General features: G+C 44.3%; 1 protein-coding gene across 1 annotated transcript; it reads left to right on the forward strand.

Moving 5' to 3' along the window:
• The first annotated feature begins 410 nt into the window (after window positions 1–410).
• On the forward strand, window positions 411–19,984 carry Gabrp (gamma-aminobutyric acid type A receptor subunit pi). Its single transcript, XM_052197326.1, has 9 exons — window positions 411–463; window positions 1,326–1,444; window positions 5,647–5,714; window positions 6,399–6,616; window positions 9,804–9,886; window positions 15,367–15,504; window positions 17,327–17,479; window positions 17,968–18,155; window positions 19,682–19,984. The coding sequence occupies exons 1-9, from the start codon at window positions 411–413 to the stop codon at window positions 19,982–19,984; spliced, it is 1,323 nt and encodes a 440-aa protein (XP_052053286.1).
• Window positions 19,985–21,316: the final 1,332 nt, after the last annotated feature.

Consider the following 21,316-nt stretch of genomic DNA (forward strand, 5'->3'; position numbering starts at 1 on the left):
CGGTCTGGTGGGTGAGAATGTAGAGCTGGAGATATTGACATTAGAACAAGGACACAGTAAGGACAGTGTGGGGCTCCTCAAATACACAGACAAATATGTACATGGACTGGCTCTGGGTGCTAGTTCTGATGAACCATTGTATACACTCCACCTATATCTGCGATGGGTAAAAGAATTAGCCTCCCAAATGATGGTGTACCTGGGTGACACATGGGGCCAGGTGCGAAACTAAAAAGTTGCAAAGAGGCTGCTTCCCATGCATGCTGGGAAAATACTGTGCCTGGAGGCCCATGGAGACGGCAGGGCTGGAGGTAGGTGAGCCTGTGGACTGTCCCCCTCACCTTGCCCCATTTTGTCTCCCTAGGAGATTCTTCCTTCAACCTATTTGTGTGTGAATCGGCTCCTTCAACATGAGCGATAGTCTCTTTTTGGTTTTCGTGTGTCTGAGTCTCCTCACTCAAAGGTGAGCGGTGCTATCTCAGGACGGCCCAGAGTGAACTGCTCTGGTGTGACCATGTGGCAGAAAGGCTTGCAAGCATTTCCCACTTAGCTTATGGCAAGCCAAAACGCTAGCCCCTTCATTTCCCTGAAGCACCAGAACAACCAAATCCCTGTGGTTCATTCTGTTTTAGAGAACAAGTTTCTAAAACACTCACAGGTAGATGCACTTGTGTTTTTTTCATAAGGCCCTTGGCGAAAGGAAGTAGGAGAGATGGCTAAGTGGTTAAGGATGCTTACTGTGTAATCAAGAGGGCTAGAGCCCAGATTCTGGTGCCCATGTAACAAGCCTGGCAATCGCAAATGCCAGTTAACTTTAGGGCTGCAGGGTCAGCAGAAGACAAGAGGATCTCTGGGGGATTCTGTCTTCCTGTCTGGCCAAGAAAATTTGGGTCCCAGGTTCAGGGAGAGAGAGACCCTACTTCAAAGAAATAAGTAGAGAGAACTAGAGAAAGACATTTATGATATGCATGTACAGGTACCTGTGCATACACATACATACACAATCAATCAGTCAATCAAAAAAAAGATACTTGGAGGGTTTGCCAATTATCATGACAGTTTTCTCTATAGCAAGCGAGTAAGAAAATGGAAATACTCACTAACTAGAAAACATGAGATTTCTACTTAGAAAGGTTACTATGTGAACACACACAGGTATATGCACATACACATATATGTACACGCATGAGCACACATGCATGCACACACACACAAACACACATTCATGTGCACACACACATGAGGGAGGGCCAATTAAGCTCATTTCTATGCATTTTTATCAATATTTGAACAAAATAGGCATCAAACGCCATTCTCTTTTCCAGGACGTGCATCCAGGGGAACCAGTTCAATGTGGAGGTCAGCAGAAGTGACAAGCTTTCCTTGCCTGGCTTTGAGAACCTCACTGCAGGATATAACAAATTTCTCAGGCCCAATTTTGGTGGTAGGTTATCCTTGGTGACCATGACATCAGGTCACACAGCGAGAAAATGCAACAGAGGGCTTCCACCCTGACTCCCCCTGCTCAGCAGCTGTTTTAGGAATGGGGAAGGATAGATAAAAAACATCCTCCTGTGGGTTTTCCTGCTACTGTCACAAAAAGCACTCTGCCCCTCCGCTTGCAAGACAGAGATGTGTTCTCCACCATCGTGGTGCATGCAGGAGCCTCTGGCCATCTGTGCCACTCTCTCTTCCTTCCCCCTACTTCCATGGTCCCGGTTCCAGGAACTCACCACGGACCACTAGCATTACCTCACATGGCCTTCCTGCCTGTAGACGGCCACCGACAATGGACTTCCCTCATTTCCACCTGGAACGCCTCCTGGGTCGTTTATTTGCTTGCTCGGAATTTAAGCGTGTGCCCCAGCAGCCTAGCCTAAAGTCTAGGCATTCCAGGAACTAGTCAGCCTCGCTTCCGTCTGCCTGTCATTCTCACCTCCCACAATATTCTCCAATATGGTCCTAGAATACCCACCAGCATCCTTACCCTCCTGACTTTTGTGCATTTGCATAGGCTGCTTATCTTCCTTGAGTACAACTTGCCTCCCTAGAAACATGACATCGAAACATGACAGTTTTCCATCACGTCCTGGAGACGAGGCTACCGTCCTCTGAAAGGTTCTCCATGATTCCTCCACTGCCCACCTCCTTGTTGTGAGCACACCCCTGAATCACATCATTTCCTTGTTATATGGTACCTAGTTTTATGTCCCTGCCTCCCCTCACTTCTCTCTCCTGATGGTGACGGTCTCTGGTCAGATCTGGGACAGCATGTGAATCCAAGTCCACTGGTGGTCAGATGACGGGAGGGCATTGTCTCTTCGAGGTATTTGTTGGTCTGTAAAGAGTAAGGGTAGAGAGAGAGAGGCTGGAAGGGCTCTCAGGCCACTAGGTAGGGTGGGGTGGGGTAGGGTGGGGGTGAGGCGGGAAAGGAACTCTGGACAGAAGTGTCTTGAGTAGGAGTAATGGTGGGACTGTGTCTGGGAAGACCACTAAGGCATTCCTGAGCAAAGCTGCCCCAGCAGAGGGCACTGCCTCTGGGCATCCTGGATCGTCCCTGCCTTAATATCCATGCATCGATTTCTGGATGGCTGAGGTCCATGCTACCACCTGCCCAGCCTTATAGCACAGTTGCTGGCAGGTTCCTCAGTGCAGACCCCAGGACTCTCAGGCACTCTCAGCTTCTCAGCTGAAGATCTGGATATTGTCTGGTACCATAGATAGCATCCGAGTCCTTGATGTCATGGACCTAGGTAGTCACCACACACCCTCAGTTCCCAGGCCTTACCACACACTAGCAACAAGCACATGCACCTAAAGAGCTTGCCTGGATCAATTTCTCTTGCCTCCTAGACCTCAAATAACTAAGTCAGTACCGTGGTGACAGTATGGTGACGGGCCAACCAGGGGCAGGGATGTCAGGCAAAGAGGTCGTTCTGAGAATGAGGGTCCTAGGGTGGGCTTAATGGAATGTGAGGCCCAGTTCTACCTGAGGTGAATGGACAGAGGCACCTTACTTAAAAGGAGAGAAAGCACAACACCATGCCAGGTAACACTGTGTATTCCGTCTCCTAATGGAACCTGTGTTGCTGGGCACCCCATAGGCCCATGGGTGTACCCTTCCTTCCTTCCTGTATTATTTGGGCACCCAGCCTCTTGGCCACTGAGGTCCTTGAAAGACAAAACCTCCATAGTGTTTTCTAGGGTAAAGCAAAGGTTTTCAAGTGGGCACTCACACACACTGCCCAGGAGTTGACTTTTACCATTTTTTTCTCCAAGAAAGGCGCCCTCTGGTGGCACAGCTTGCTCGTATTGTCTCAGGGGATGAAAGCAAGCTGGTTCATAAGACAGCCAACTAGGGCCAGACTATTGGGGGAAAACTAAGGCCAAGACACCACAGGACTTGCAGTGAGGGAGGCCGATGGGCCGACTGATTTTCATGGTCTCCAGTTCTATGGTAAGCACTTAGCCGGTATTGTACAGCTGTAGCGCAATGCCTGAACCTGGGTAATGTATTACAAACCCAGATGCGTGTGCCTGTTCAGTATTTAAAGGCAGGCATTCAGCAATGGCCCAGTTGCCGCATCATCCTGTGGTAGAAGGTGCAAGTGCTGAAGGAGACAGGGGAGTGTTGAACTTACCCTTCCTTAACAGCACCAATCTCGACCGTGAGGCTGGAACCCTTGTAGCCCCATCACTTCTTAAAGCTCCTACCTCTTACTACAGTTACACCAACTAGACTGCCACATGAATTTGGAAGGGGACAAAGGTTGGAAATCAGAACAGTAGGTTACATAACATTTAGTACACAAGAGAACAGCACAGAGAGGTTTAACAATATACTTGGGTTCACATGGCAGCAACTCTCTCTCTCTCTCTCTCTCTCTCTCTCTCTCTCTCTCTCTCTCTCTCTCTCTCTCTGTGTGTGTGTGTGTGTGTGTGTGTGTGTGTGTGTCTTGGATCTTCAAAAGCCACCCAGCAGCATACTCTTCCACTCTGCCCTCAAAGTTTTCCCCTTTCCCATTAACCATTAACACTTCTCTTTCAATGGCATTGCCTCTAGAACTCCATTTCCAAACTCCTGCCTACAGTCTATGGCTTGGTTTTCCTGGATGATCCTTTAATTATTGTGTTGTTTTGACTAATTCTGACCACTTTAGACTCCCACCTCTTCTTTTCCTGCTTCATTGCCACAGTCCCCCTGGGGCTCTCTCGGCTATTTACTGCCAATGAGAGCTGCTTTGTCCATTAACCTGGTGAGCAAAGTTGTCCCCTTTCCAACATTAGCTGGGATTAAAGAAGAGAACAGGAAAGTAGGAGGACATTACTGAAGGGGCAAGTGTCAAAACAAGGCAGGTTTGATGCCAGAGGCCGTCTTTTCTGTTACTCCTGGAGGGCACAGGCAAGCCCTTGACTTACATTTCCTCGTGCTGTCACTGGCTAAAGCACTGACACACTGCTGATGTCACTGACCTCTTACAGGTAGGAAGACTACAGTTCTAGAAGCTTCAGTAACTTACCCCTGATGGCAGAGCTAGGATATTTCAAAGCCGAGGTCAAAATCACAAGGTTCCCACTCCTGGGCCCTTCTTCCACATCTCTAGTCTGAGGAGGAGCTGGCAGGGCCTGGCCTGGCCTTGTTGGCTTCTGAGAATGATGGCCCCTGTGCTCCAGTCTTCAGAACTAAAAATGGCCCTCAGTGGAGTCTTTCAATATCCCTAATTCCCAGGACTGGGGCCTCTAAAGACTGTGCCTAAGACCAGCCAGGGTGACACAGGTCTGGCAGGCTGAAACTGAGGGCTTCTGGGAGTGAATGAAGGAAGCGTCTGGGGCCAGCAGGAGCTTGGCTGTGAGGGAACTTCCATGTCATGTCGTGGCAAGTTCCTTTCATGGAGGGGAAGGGAAGTTATTTGTGTACAATCTTTGACCCACTCTACACAATTAGCCCCTACAGGCAGCACAGGAAAAATCTTCCACATAAGAAGGACCTTACCACTAACCTCTTTAAAATATACATTAACGGTCCAGGGAGCAGGCTCAGGGGAGAAAGTGCCTGCCACACAGCCTGAGTTCTGTCCCCTGTTCTCTGGATATAGTGACACACATCTGTACTTCTGTCACCTCTGTGGTGGGACGGGAGGTTCAGAGATGGAAGACCTTTCAGAGCCCTCTGACCAGACAGCCTTGGCCTTGCAGTGCAGCACCAGTAATGAGAGAGACCCTGCCTTAAAGCAAAGTAGAGATGAGAACCAACTCCTAGAGTGTGTGGCCCTCCCCAGCTCTCTCTTTCCCTCCAAAATAAGTAAATTAATCTTAAAACGTTTTTAAAATACCCATTAATTAGTAATGGTGCGACCTCCCTTATGAATCATGATGTCCCCGTGAAACTCTTTATATTTTTCATACCAAGCAGTTGCTCCTGGGAAGATAAAATTAATTTTCTTATTTTTATAGTTCAGATTATTTAAATATTCCTAATATGTGGGTATTGCTTTTATAATTTCTATAGTTTTGTTTCCAACCCACTAATGTAGATACACCGACTGCGGAGTCTGAAATGGAGCCGGGGACTCGATGGGTGGTTGGAAGGAGAGCTTATATTTGTGTTTCTGTGTAAATCTTTTTGGTTTTTTTCTCCCTTCTCAGGTGACCCAGTTCGGATAGCACTGACACTGGATATTGCCAGCATCTCTAGCATTTCAGAGAGTAACATGGTAACCTAGTGCCACCCCCCCCCCCTTGCTTTCAATGGTGATGTCCTTTCAAGTTACTCAGAAACAGAGTAGCAGATGACAGAGTTCTGTCTCAGAAGCAGAGACAGTAAACATTTATACCATAGATTTTCTTGGTGTCAGGAAGAAAACAGACTCAAAGGCCAGGAAGAGAGAAACTAGAAAAGGATGTGAGGATTGATTAGGGAATAAAAATGGAGAAAAAGAATAAAAAATGTAGCCCAGAGGCCTGGAGTCCACAAGGTCTTTCAGTCAAGGGACAGATGATAGAACTAACAATGTAATAACCAATTTGGGAGGAAGGACACAGGAAAGATGGAACCAGGAGAAAGACAGTTTGCAACCCAAGCCATCCATACCTTCATCGGTTTAGTGATGGCTGCGTTCTCAGGAAGTGTGAGCTTTTATGTCATACAATAGTAGGACAAGATTCTGAAAGTGGGCCTTGACAGTAGGAGTTATTATCTAAAATAAATAATGCACCTTGTTCTTTCATTGCTGCCAATGAGCACGACAACAGTAACTTAACTCACCAAGAATAATATATGCATATATAGAGAAAGTATATATAAAGGGAGGGAGGGGAGTGAAACTTGACCCCTTTCCGTCTGTTTTGGGGTCTCCCTAATCATGTCCATCATTTTCATCTCCGGCTTTTCTCCCTAGGACTACACAGCCACTATATACCTCCGGCAGCGCTGGACAGACCCACGGCTGGTGTTCGAAGGCAACAAGAGCTTTACTCTAGATGCCCGTCTCGTGGAGTTCCTCTGGGTGCCAGACACTTACATTGTGGAGTCCAAGAAGTCCTTCCTCCATGAAGTCACGGTGGGAAACAGGCTCATCCGCCTCTTCGCCAACGGCACAGTTCTGTACGCACTCAGGTGAGCAGGCATCTGGGAGTCTGGGATTGGTGGGAAAGACGCATGTAAAAGACATGTATGTCCCGGGTACTTGTGATCAATACCAAAGTGGCCAGTGAGTCCCGATTCCTCACAAATTCCTGTTTTATACTCCAGCTCCATTCAGAAGGGTTTTTCTCGGTACAGCCTAGCCACAGATGCACCTTCTGAGCAGTTGCTAGGTGCCAGGCCCCAAGCAGGAGACCCGGGAAGAACTGAGTAAGACAAGCCCCGCCCCTGAGAGTACAGGCTTGTAAACAAAGAAGTATCCATCACCAGGACCCAAGTTGAGTCATCGCTTGCAGGTTAACGGTTAGGGATAAAGTTAAAATATGCTTTCATTGGGTTAGGAACTGAGCCTTTAAGACTGAGAAAAATTAGCCAAAAAAAAAGAAAGGGGCCTAGAAAGCTAGCACGAGGATCTGAGTTTAAAGACCAGTGTGAATACTGAACCTAGTGAATGTGTGCATGTAAAAGCCCGGTGTTGAGAGGTAGAGGCAGGCAGAAAGATCTTAGGGCTTACTAAACATCCAGTCTAGCCCCTAAGCTTCAAGCTCCAGGTTCAATGACAGACCTAGTCTCGAAAGAATAGAAAGTTAGGGTGTGGTCCGGATGGCTTTTTGAATGAAATGCTTGCTGGCCAGGCTTGAGCATTGGAGTTCTAAGCCTTACCATTCACTTAAATGCAGAGTGAGCATGGCAGGCCCCCCCCCCCACACACACACACACGCTCGACCTTTGGAAGACAGAGATGGGATCTCTAGAGAAATATGTCTGGCTAAACTACCTAAATCCATGAGACCCTGCCTCAGTATAGAAGGTAGAGACTGATTGAGGAAGATACTCAACCTTGCACACACACACACATACACACACACTGGAGGAAAGGACTGGAAGTGGGAGAAGAGGAGGAGGGAGGGAAGACAAGGAAGAGACATGAGCAAACAGAGAAGTCTATGTTAGGAATTTGTCTTTCACGGGGCTTAGTAGAGCAGGGTATCTCTACATGGCATCTCTGCATGTCTGAGACATGTTTGTACAAAGAAGCAAGGTGTGAATCCCAAAGACTCTACCTACTTGCAGCTACAGGCCACCTCTCCAAATTGCCAAGACCTAACGTTCCTTCCATCTCATGGATTCCCCTCAGTGTTTAGAACAGAAAAGAGGATCCCTGGGTGCTGTGTAAGGCAGCCTACACAAATTATCCTGTGCACACTTGCATTTTCTGAATCCTTGGGAAGCAGATCAAGTAGTAAACATGAATGAACTGACCTTCAGTCACAAGAAGGGCCTGGAGTTATGAACCAAGGACAGAGCTAACTCATAAATAGCATTTCTGGGCATGCCTGGGCTACCCTGAGTTTTACGAGACCAGTGCAAACCCCAACTCCTTTTTCAAGAAACCTCTCCTTTAGTTTCCAATCTGCACTCTTTCCAAGCTTCCATGGGAACCTGTTTGCACACTAACATGTGCACGTACACTTGTGTACCTGGGGGTGTGCATCAGCTATGTGTTACAATACATAGCACAATTACCAGTGAATCATAGTTGATGAAGAACTTGCCACACCACACTTGTCTCCGTAACAGCTCTATGAACTTAGACAAGTTACTAGACCCGCTGAGCTTCCAGTTCCTCAACAACTAAACAAAAGTAATAGCAGTTCTTATAGATAACTATTCAAGGGGTTAATGCATGCAATGTCCTTGGCACAGAAACTGACTTGCAGTAAGCCACCAGTTTTTCTCTGCCTCCCTTAAGTGTGTGTAGAGCACCATCAAGTCGAATACTGTGCCATGAACACATCTGCCTTTAGAGTACCCAGCACTGTTCTTAATAAATGCAGGACCTACTAAAAATGTGAGAATGTTAAAAAGGAAGATAATAGCCTGCCTTTAAAAATCTCTACTGTGAGAACTTCACTGATGTCTATTTTAGCTGAGCACCCTTAGGTGAGCCCAGGAGCTGTGAACTGTAGTAGCTGGTGTCCTCTGAGATCTCTATATCTCGATGCCATTCAAGGATCCAGGAGACCAGGACTCCTGTCTGGGCTCTGCCACTCAAGAGTCTTGTGAGGATAGGCAAGTCCAGCAATCACTGCTCCAGCCCTACAAGGAGTTATCATGAAATCATGAAGATTACACTGAAAACCTAAGTTCAAACTCACCCCCAGGAAGAGGGAGTGGGCACTAAGCCCCAGCCCTAACCAAGAAGCTATTTGTAATTGACAGCTGCTGGGTGAGGGGAAAAGCTATTTTCTCAAGTGCAGTGACACTGGATATGTCAACCATACCCCAGAGTAGGCCTCATGCTTGGGAGTAATTAGCCATGCAAAACAGGGTCCATGTGGTTTGTTTGGTTTGATTTTACCTGCGTGCTTTTCTGTTGTCATTTTGGTTTGGATTTTGGGTGGTGTTTGCTTGAGAGAGGATTTATTTTTTTGAGAGTGGGGGGGAGGAGGAAGAGAATGTAAGATTGGGTAGGAAGGAAGGAAGGAAAGAAAGAAAGAAAGAAAGAAAGAAAGAAAGAAAGAAAGAAAGAAAGAAAGAAAGAAAGAAAGAAAGAAGGAAGGAAGGAAGGAAGGAAGGAAGGAAGGAAGGAAGGAAAGAAAGAAAGAAAGAAAGAAAGAAAGAAAGAAAGAAAGAAAGAAAGAAAGAAAGAAAGAAAGAAAGAAAGAAAGTGATGAAAATACATTATATGAAAGAAAAACTTAGTTTGAATTTTAAAAACATCCCCAGATGCTGGAGAGATGGCTCAGGCCTTAAAAGCACTTGTTGCTCTGCCAGAGGACCTGGGTTTGCGTCCCAACATCCACATGGTGGCTCACAAGCATTCCTAGCTCCAGTTCCAGAGGACCAAAATACACATAAAGTAAATTGACTAAAGCTAAAAATATATGAGTCTGTTCAGTCATGTTGTAGATGTTTTGCCTCTGAGCTGCCAGTGTTCCAGCTTCTTCCAGTCTGGATCTAGTTTTAACTGCGTATGATGAGTGTTGCTGAGCCCAGAAAACTTCAGGAATGTTTGTTTGCAGGCTCCAAGCCACAGGTCCCCATAAGAGTCTGAGAAAAAAAGTTGTCTTGGGGCAGCCCTCCAAAAGAAATGAACTCTTGTCTCCTGACAGCACTCTTTCTGAGCCTGCTTACTTGTTTGCTTTTCTCTCTTTAGAATCACAACAACAGTTACATGTAACATGGATCTATCTAAATACCCCATGGACACACAGACCTGTAAGCTGCAGCTAGAAAGCTGTGAGTATACATCCTGAAGAAGCCCCCAGGTGACTTTCCTGGGTGACTTCCATTTTTTTTTCTGAGTATCCCATATCAATGACCTGTCTTTCTTCATGTTGATCCACAGTGGATTGAGCTGTTCAGCCTACACTTCCAGAGAGAGTCAGACTCTACTCAAAGGCAAACTGTGACACTGTATCTTTGATGGAGGACTATGGTGCATTAGTACCAAATATGATGAGATGAGGGAAGATGATTTAACATAGCTGATTCTATAGGTCATGATCAGCAAACTGAATTCATCTGCCAAATCCGGCCCATCACCCATTGCTGGGAATGCAGTTGTATTACACAGAGAAAGATGCCCACTTATTTGTAGATTGCCTGTGGTCGCTTGATGTCACACTGTTATAACAGAACTGGGCATTTGGAATAGAGACTGCCCTGTGTGGTCCACAAAGTCTAAAATAACAATATTCTTCATCACTGCAGAACTTTTAGGAGCCTCTAGGAGCTAATTCCAGATTCCAAAGAGTTTATCCTCTCCCAGACTTACATAACCATAGAACCTTGCTTCATGAGGATTTCTATTTTATAGAAAACTTCTTGATGAAAAGGGATCTAAGCAGGATATTTAGATCTTATAGTATTTTAGTGAATGTCATCTCTCAGGCTACCTGTCCTCAGAGGTCTGTGATTCCAGGTGGGTTCTTGGTGAATCATTCTATGGCTGTGGCTTTTGTCCACACACCTACTTTTGTTCTACCAAAACCAAGTCAACCCTAGGCCTCTATAGAAGCTGATGCAGAAATCCAGGGCTTCATTAATCTCCTTTCCATTTGTTACTAAGTATGTCTCAAGTTACCTTCAGGCCTCCAGAGGCCTCAGAAGGTTTTTTTTTTTTTTTTTCCTTTTCCTAATGGAAATTTACTGTAGCCTCCAGGTATAATTTGCTATGCAACTCTAGAGGAAGTCGGGAAGCTAGTTGGAAGTTGACTGTAGGAGGTACAACTAATGTGATAATCCCAATCTGCCTTTGTCCTGGTCACCTTGACCAAACCACTTTTCCGTTCATAACCATGAAAATAGAAATTAATAATAGAGCTCATTTCCTGATAAGTATCATGGCGTCCATGTGCCAGGCACCGCCATAGATAGCTTCCAAACAAACCAGCAAGTGTTGTTTTCCTACCTTATGATTACAGAAATTAAGACTCATTACAATCCCAGCACTTTGGAGGCAGAGACAGGAGGATTTCTGAGTTCGAGGCCAGCCTAGTCTACAGAGTGAGTGCCAGGGCAACCAGGGCTATACAGGAAACCCTGTTTCAAAAAACAAAAAAAAACAAAACAAAACAAACAAACAAACAAAAAAGGGACTCATACTCATACTCATCACAATTTATCATTTTTCTAAAGAAACCTGAGAAGCAGAAACACTGAGGCTGGAACTCAGTGCGGGGCGGGGGAGGGGGGGGCGGGGGGGGGGGGGAGGACAATCCTAAGGACTCTTCTATGAGCCAGCAAAGCCCATGAGGATTTTGTTACAGTGGCTTGTTTGTGAACTGTGGTATACATTTTCCCAGAGTATACCATTGTGTGGTTTTAAGGAATTGTGTGAGATCTCTAGGTTTTTCTAATACAAATTGATCATCACCATATTTTCCAGACCGGGGGACCATGTGGCATTTGTTTGGGATTCCCAAATCCCGCCAAATAGTAAGCTGAACTACAATGTGACTATCAGACAGCAGATCCAAGTTTCCTCCTTTTGGTTTCTTAGGACCAAGGCCAGTGTTTTCTTTTCCTCTGTGTCTTAAGGAAAATATTTTGACTCCGTCTAATACTTCGGTTCCACATATTTTCCCACTAAAGTCTCTGGCTAATCTGGATGGCTGACTGAGTCCCATCTGCCTACCCTCTTAGTCTGTCCATTCAACAACTGTGCTCCTCTTCTGTGTTAAACACAGCGACGCATGTTTGCAATCCAAAGATAAAATGATTCATCCGTCTTCAAGAAGTCCATTCCTTACAGAGAGCAGAGGACTTAAAATAATTCTGAAAGACGGAGTAATAACCTGAAAAGGTAATGGCGCCTGGTAGGGGTCAGAGATGCCCAGAGGGAGGTGTCACCTGAAATCAGAGGAAGGATCTGTTCCAGCTAGCTGAGGACAAAAAGCAGAGCTCAGTACCACAGGAACAAAGGAATAGCAAAGGTTAGTAAGGAGCAGAAAGAAAAGTTGGGGTGTGGTGGGGGTGTGGTGGGAGGGTCCCCTGCCTAGCATGGGAATGGCCCTGGCTCAGTCCCCAGCACTAGGGCAGAAGAACCAGATACTCCAAGCAGTCACTGAGGTTGAAAATGCAGCTCCCTCCAGCATGTGAAAGAACTTACTTGGTGTATGTAAAGCGTCATAGAGCGTGGAGAGTAAATGGGCATCTCAATTAGAACCTGGGAATTTCCTAAGATAGAGAATGAGAGCTCGCGCTAAATGGGTGTAGGTCAAATCAATTCCTTGGGATTGGTAAAGCAATCTCCCTTGCTGCTTTGTAAGCTTCTCCGAATAGCCACCAGGTCTGGGCACCTGTGTTAGGGAAGTAGTGCCACTGATATGACTCATGGAGGCATCAAAGTGGAAACAACTACAGACAAGCCTTGGGGACCACCTTGGGGACCACTGGGTCCTCTACACATAAGGGCACAAGTGGGCAGTGCCAGAAGAGAAGAACCATGATGAGGAAAAGCCATTTTTCAGAAGCACACATTTAATTAAAGACTTAGACAGATTAATTATTCTAATGATTCAGTGCATGCAAACCCTTCTTGAAGCAATTCAGCCATTTGGTGGCAGAAGACAACTTGAAGTTGTCAAGAAGAAAAGCCATCCCTGTGCAGTGTGGGAGAAATAATTGCCTTCCATGTGTCATGACTGGGCTCAGCCCAAATCCCAGGAGTGAGATTCTCCGGGAAACTTCAGCACTCTGCATGCACAGACACCATCCCCAAGGAACAGAGGAAACTTCCACAGAATGCTTATTAGCAGGCATTTAGATATTAAGAAAAACTCAGTCAAATACACACACACACACACATACACAACACACACAACACACACACACACACACACACACGCACACATGTATGCTTGTGTGGATACTAATGAAAAGAATTTATATCATCTTAATAGCCTACATTCACTCAGGGACAAAAGATGGTAGTAAATAGAAACTGTGAGTCTCTCCTAGGAGTGAAACCAAGTGCCCAGGAAGGAACTTGCACTCTTCATCTTCTTAGAGCTGTCTTCATTCCTTTGAGATTCCAGCCTAATTTCAATGGCTAGCTTCCATTGGGTTTTGGATGACTCCAAAGGAAAAAGCACAACTTTACCTGAAGTTCTCATGATGTTCAGGTGTCACAAGATAATGCCTACTAGATATTGACTCCATAATGATGCTTCTTAGCACAGTATTGGTCCCAACACCAGCATCATATCTCAGTAACCTTTGAAGCAATGATGGGAGATATTTGCGTTTATGGCCACAGGTGGGCAATATCACCAGCTATATGACTTAGTTAATGACCCTCTCTGAGTCTCAGCTTCTTACTCATTAGAATGGGAAAAGTAACAGGACCAGGCTCATTCAGTCACCTTCTATTAATCAGATTTATTGGTCTATAATTTATGCACCATAAAATTCACCTTTTTTGAGAGAGAGAAGGGAGATTTCTTTGTGTATCCTGGGCTGTCCTAGAACTTGCTCTGTAGACCAGGCTAGCCTCAAAATCAGAGATCTGCCTGCCTCTGCCTCTCGAGTGCTGGGATTAAAGGTGTGCACCACCACTGCCCAGATAAATTCACCCATTTTTAATTTATTTGTGATTCAAAGTTTTCAGTAAAATTACCAGTGTGTGTAGCCGTTGCTAGGTTGCATTGTTGGAACATTCCTGTGACCTCCTGAGATCCCTTGTGTATTATGAACACCCCAGTTTCCTACCACCAACTCCAGGTACCACTGATTTACCTTCTGCTGCCATGAATTTTTCTGTCCTGACTGGCTCATATAAGTAAGACCAATACGATACGTTCCATGTTGCACCTGGCATTTTCCACAGAATGCAGCGGCGGCCTGTTATCAATCCTTCATTGCCTTTGATTGCTCAGTACTGTTTCCAGCATTTCAGTGGATGGGCTCTTGGGTTACTCTCACATCTGGCCGCTGTAGCTAATGCTACCGTGAACATTTCTGTGCAAGTCTTTCTGTGACTGGCACTTTGTTCCCCTCAAGTAAATGCCTAGGAATAGTGTTCTTTTTCAAATGATACCCTTATTATTTAGGTTTTTGGACAGTCTCTTTGCTTCCCCAAAGTGGTTGTATATCTTACATTCCCACCCACGATGTTTCAGTTTGTGGATATCCTTAGCGTTTTTCTCATCTTGTCCTTATGATTGCTGTCTTAATGGGTGTGAAGTACTGTGTGGTTTTGCTCTGCATTTTTCTAGTGACCGATGATGTTGGGTCTCTTTTCTGTACTTCTTAACCATGCACACATCTTCTCAACTGGGAGTAGAGAGGACAGTGTTGGAAGGTATGCAGAAATTGCTAAGTAATAGGTAATGACATTATTATACCACCATCCATGAGCTTTTTATATCACGCTTACCTGAGCAAGGCACAGCACTGGATTTGGTTTCTTACTTGTCTGTATCCCAGGAGAGCTATGAAACACTTTAGATCCTGAGAATTTTTTTAATATAATGGGCAAATGATTCCTCAAGTCTAAGGTACAATATTTAGTGAATAAGCACATTTTAGGAGAAAATGCAGGCTCTGCTTCATACACATAAACTAAAGGTAAGATCTATTGCAATTTCAGACACATAAAGACAAAAGTCCACCTTAAATCTGAAGAAACACAGAAATGTCTATCTTACAGGGCTGTGAGAGCATGAGAGGTGTGTTGTGTGTCATGTAAGGGACAACATAGATGGCTCAGGAAAGGTTACTGTTACCAACACCATCATGGGATATTAGTAAAGCTAACATTTACTATCCAAAAGCACATATCGACAGATATTAAGTGGCTGGTTACAGACTGTCTTAGTTTTGCATTTACACTAATGGGAAATATGAAGAGACCACTTCCAAAGTCCCAGACAACATTACCCAAGCTTAGACTGCCCTGAAAGGCAGAATCTGACATGAGTCTCTGTGATCATATGCTTTGTAAGTGTCATTCGGTAGAGAAAGAAGCCATTTTTATCATGCACCTGTCTTGGACAATGCTTATAAACAGAACTACTTCTCAACCAATGAAAAATGGGCAGAGCAAAGGATTTCATTCCCCAGCGCTTGAAAATCCTTGCCAGCTTTTGCATGCCATGCTCCTTTAAACTTAAAACCATCAGGAGAGAGGTCTTGCTCGTCTCCACTGTAGCATTTCCCAAACCAGCTCAGTCTGCAGCATCCTTGCACTGACCGGGCTTCCTCTCGTTTGCCAGGGGGATACGATGGCAATGATGTGGAGTTCTCCTGGCTGAGAGGGAACGACTCAGTGCGTGGACTTGAAAACCTGCGCCTTGCTCAGTACACCATCCAACAGTATTTCACCCTGGTCACCGTATCCCAGCAGGAGACAGGTAACTCTTGTAACCTATAACACATGGAATAAAAACTCCTTACAGAGGGGGCTGGAGGGATGGCTCAGAGGGTAAGAGCACTGACTGCTCTTCCAAAGGCCCTAGGCTCAATTCCTAGCAGCCAAATCACGCTGACAATTTTTTGTAACTCCTGTCCCAGAGGACCCAACACTTGCACACAGACAGGTATGCAGGTAAAACACCATGACTAAATAAATAAAATACTTAAAGAAAAGCTGTCTCTATTCCTGTGAAGGGTGAGCATTCTTTGGCAGTGTGGAGTAGGGAAAGGGAGTTGGACATGTGACCTGGTCTTCTTTGTGCGCCACACTCAGGGTTGACATGGTCACTAGAGAGTAAACCTCTGGGCCAGCTCTGATGTTTCACCGTTTACCTTCTGGGATTTTCTGACTGCTCAAATGCAGTACTCCCTTATGCATAAAAGTCACTCATGTTTCTAATGAGAACACTGGTCGCTTTAATAACATGCTCCTGGTGAAGAAGACAATAGCTATACCATGTGATCACCTCATTATTGGTATTACCTATTCTCTAGCAGTTGTTGGCTTTAAGTAGGTATTTTCTAAATGGCATGATTTTATATCCAGCAACATTTTTGTCTCAGTTCCTCCTGGATAAGTTAGGAATGCTTTGTCTCATCTATATTTATATTCTTTAAAACACTACCATGTACTTTAGTTGAGTCTAGATGACCTTAAAAATCAAATGTGTAGCAAAACTGTGCCCAGAGAAAAGACAGGAAGGGGAGATACGGCTCCCTATTGATATCCCCACATGTAGTGTGTGTACACTGGTCATTTCCTAAGTATGAGCCTGAAATGATACCTCCAAAACCAACAAAAAATTAAAGTATAGGGGCTGGGTGGATTTCTCAGTCAGTAATGAGTGTACCTTGCAAGCATGAGAACTGAGTTCAATCCCTGGAACCCAGTGGAGTTAAAAAAAAAAAAAAAAGACTGGGTATAGCATTTGTAATTCCAGTACCAGAAAGGCAAAGATGGTGGAACTCTGTACCTCCCTGGCCAGCCCTCTAGCCCACTTGACAAGCAGCAGGCCAGGACAAGTTCCTGTCTCAAACAAAAAGGTAGACGGTGTCCAAGCAATAACACCCGAGATTGCTCACAAGCATTTGCACACACATATACACGTGCATACACACAAAAACTAAAGTATATTTAAAAGGCCTGTTCTACAATAATCTTGAAAACATTGGGCTGTCTTAAATAATCTCCATTAACCAGGAATTTATAAACAGCTTACCTTGTGAATGCAAGACTGAGTTTGCCCCCTGGGGTTCAGTCTAGTGAGCTAGATGTTAAGAAAACCAGTTCTCATGGTGTTGAAGGAATTCTTTGATAAAGAACAGCATAAGGGGCTCTCCAGAGAGATGGCTCAGTGGTTAAGAGCACTGACTGCTCTTCTAAAGGTCCTGAGTTCAATTCCCAGCAACCACATGATGGCTCACAACCATCTGCAATGTGATCTGATGGCCTCTTCTGGTGTGTCTGAAGACAACTACAATGTACTCATATTCATAAAGTAAATAAATCTTTTAAAAAAGAAAAGAAAAGCATAAAGAGAAGAGCATGAGTATGTGTGGGTTAGGTAGGTAGCGGCAGCCCTGAAAATCCCATGCCAGGCAACACTGAAGCCCTTTGTGGTAACCAGAATGGCAGTTCGTAGTTGGCTGGAATTTGGTACCGAAAGACTTAATGTGATTGTGATTTCATTTAGCATTTCATAGGTCAAGGTATTCTTCTGCATGAACAGGCACAATTTCTTATCTCGTTTGCACTCTCAGGGAACTATACACGATTGGTTTTGCAATTTGAGCTTCGGAGGAACGTTCTGTATTTCATTCTGGAAACCTACGTCCCTTCCACCTTCCTGGTGGTGTTATCCTGGGTCTCCTTCTGGATCTCTCTCGATTCGGTTCCTGCGAGAACCTGCATTGGTAAGCAGCAGGCAATTCCTAAGAAGTAGGTGAGTCAGGTACTTTTCGAAATTCTATCAGTATTTTCATTGATGGCTGAGGGGTGCATTAAAAGAGCTAGTATCTTGACAAATTCCTTTGTACAGAGAGAAGAATGGATACAGAGGTAAAAAGGAGGATTGCTCTTTTAAATGTGTTTTATAGTGACAGAAGAGATGAACTTATGAACAAACAGTCGTTGTTGGTTACTTTACAAAATGGCCATCCATCTCTAAGAGAAGACAGGAGATGACATATTTAGAAAGCTATGTCACTTATGTATCTGTTGAAGAAGAATAAATCAACCCAATTCCAGAAGGTCACAGACTCTAAAATGAGATCTATACTTTTCTGAGTCCTGTCCTCATCTTGCTCCTGAGTGGAGCCAACCAGCCAGATGATAGAGGTCAGGGTGGGGCGGGGTGTCAACTGAACACCAGTGTAGAACAGTTTCCTGCTTGTTTTCCCAGGAGTGACAACAGTGTTATCCATGACAACGCTGATGATTGGCTCCCGCACATCCCTACCCAACACCAACTGCTTCATAAAGGCCATTGACGTGTACCTGGGGATCTGCTTCAGCTTCGTGTTTGGGGCCTTACTGGAGTATGCAGTTGCTCACTACAGCTCCTTACAGCAGATGGCAGTCAAAGATAGGGTAAGGGCTTTGAGGGCGTGGTCCCTGAGCCATCACTGATGGACATCCACTACTCTGAAGAGGTGATCATGGTTTGGTTCCCTTTGTTCTAATGGATCTTATCCCCACTAAGGTGGACACATTTGGAAATCATGGTGCCCCTTGACCTAGGTTGTTCTTTTTACCTGATAAAATAGGATATCAGGCTTTATTTTTAGCATATTATTCATATGCAACATGAAAGTATAAGAACAAGCATCTGAGAAAAAGCCCAATATCAAAGTAGACATGCTTAGATGGTCACACTCTTCAGATTAACATATAGTTGCTACTTAATTCTTTTGATGTCATTTTATATTAAATTATACAAGTAGCGGGTTATCAATATATATTGATAACCTGATATATATATATATATATCAATATATATATTGATAACCTGCTATATATATATATGGGAGAAAATACATTGTAACAAGATCCCAGAGATAAGGAGAGTAGAGGGCAAAGTTGGCAGTCTAACCCAAAAGCTCTTTGCTCCAGTGCAATAGATTATTTTCCTCTCACAGTAAACAACAGAACACCCTGTTAACTATTACTCTTTACAACCTCAGTAGACCCTGGGGTTATATGGAGGTTAAGTTTAATAGATATTAACATACTGAAGCTTATATAAGCATAAACACAAAAATAGGTTCAGAAAAGTGTCACCTTATGCAGTGTGCTAGGACCACAAGGATCTACTAGTGAAGATGTGACCAGAAGAACCAATGGCTTTGTCATTCTGCTCAGTTGTTGTGACCCATCCAAGCACCAAAGACAAAGAGGGTGTGTACCAGCCAACGCAGAGTATGGATCGCCTGTGTTTTCTTCTATATAGGCTTCCCTAATAACACACACAAATCCAGACTTGCTAGATTGGCAGGTGAGGGTTGGAGAATCCCCAAGATCTTCTACACCAGTATGCACCCCCATGCCTGTGCATGTCACAACAGACGCACTGCTGGTTATATGCAGTATTCTTCACATCTGAGTATCCCAGAAGTCAATAAAATGATACTACCATTCTCCTTATTTTATAATTGAGAAATTTGCTCTCAAAGCAGTGAAGCAACTCAGCCAAGACCCCACATTCTCTGCCATCTGTACCTTGTTGGCTAGTGAAACTTCCCTGATTTGCAGGGAGCACCACTGTTTCTTTGTGTGTAGCAAAGATCACATGACACAATGGGTTTACATCACCTCTCATAATCTATTCTCTCTGGAATAGACTAGAATGTTACCAAATACCTACTAGATGCATCACACAGTTTTATGCTGCCTAATCTTCCCCTTAGTCTCATAAAGGGACAATTAATACCATTAGCATGTTGCAGACAAGGAAATTACACCTTAAAGGGACCTAGGTAACTAAAATTTTTAATCGTAACAGACTGACTGAGCTTTAAACCCAGGTCTGCCACCTTCACCACACACTGTTCTTCATGATACTATCTGTGTACCTCACTGTGTCCTGTCTTCCAAGCTAACTATTGTCTATGAACCAGGGGCCAGCGAAGGACTCGGAAGAAGTCAATATCACCAACATCATCAACAGCTCCATCTCCAGCTTTAAACGAAAGATCAGCTTTGCCAGCATTGAAATTTCTGGTGACAATGTCAACTATAGTGACTTGACAATGAAGGCCAGTGACAAGTTTAAGTTTGTCTTCCGGGAAAAGATTGGCAGAATCATTGATTATTTCACAATTCAAAATCCCAGCAATGTGGATCGCTATTCCAAACTACTATTTCCTTTGATTTTTATGTTGGCCAATGTATTTTACTGGGCATATTACATGTATTTTTGAGACGCCATTGAACTCTTGCATGCCATGTGTCTTTAACAGAATAACATAACGAGGCTACAAATAAGGGGCTGGAGAGATGGCTCAATGGTTAAAAACACTGATTGCTCTTCTGAAGGTCCTGAGTTCAAATCCCAGCAACTACATGATGGCTTACAACCATCTGTAATGAGATCTGACGCCCTCTACTGGTGTGTCTCAAGACAGTTACAGTGTGCTTAGATATAATAATAAATAAATCTTTTTAAAAAAAAAGAAAGAAAGAAAGAAAGAAAGCTACAAATGGGCTAATGTAACAATTATTCTAAATTCTATAGAAGCCCTAGTGTGACCAGATTCTATAATAGAGTCGTTATAAGGCAACTCTTTTCTTCTTCAATTTTGGACAGAACACACCCCACACACCCCCCCCCCCCCCGACACACACACACACACACAGAACCCAAGATTGCAAACCTACTCGGGGCTATTGCTCTCAGGATCCCTGGTCTGAATTCAGTACATTAAAATGTGGGAAGAAGATGATTTCATATATTAAGGGGTTTACTGTCTCAAGAATTCATAGTGCCACTGATTAAATCTCTGTGGTCCTTATAAGATGCTCTCTTGCCTATTTAAGGAGCAGTGTTTTCTAATTTTTGGTTTTTTCTTGAAACATGAACTGTGGGTGTGTGTCAATTCACTGGTGCTTACCTTACCTCATCAACCTAATACCAGATGGATTCTTAGGGTTATTAATACCACAGAGGAATTGTCCCCAAATTTTAATAAGTCCTATTATTGACAAATCAGATATAAATGAATAAAATTAGTGGATCAATAAACTAAAACATAAACCCTTTGGCATCCAGGGCTTTATGCCTCTTTCCCACATATCTTATTATTTTATTTTTATGCACCTTAGTCCTAAACTATGTAAAAGCCACTTTCCCACATCAGGAAAACAGGAGAAAGTTTTGAAACTTGTTCTAGGATTCCTAATACAGAACGCTGTCATGAAGACTCGCTGGGTCAAGTCTACTATCTTTACCCACACCCTGGCTAGGTACCAAGTAGACCAGAGAGTGCTCTGTCAAGCTGTCATCTCTGCTGGCCTGTTGACCAAAATATTGGGAAACATTTTGCCAGTGGCAAACGCCTTGTCTCCTTCCGGGAGGAGCTTTCATCCCTGTGCTCCAGTGACCAGGCAGGAGCGATATCTATTAGATAAGGAGCCGTATCACCCAGATACACGTAGCTTATCCTATGCAGATACCTTTCCCGACCTTTCTAGCTGGACTACTTGGGCGGCTTACCCTGTGTGAGCAGCAGCCCACTGGCCCCGAACAGTCCCGA

Source organism: Apodemus sylvaticus, chromosome 10 (assembly GCF_947179515.1).
Source record: "Apodemus sylvaticus chromosome 10, mApoSyl1.1, whole genome shotgun sequence".
Lineage (NCBI taxonomy): Eukaryota > Metazoa > Chordata > Mammalia > Rodentia > Muridae > Apodemus > Apodemus sylvaticus.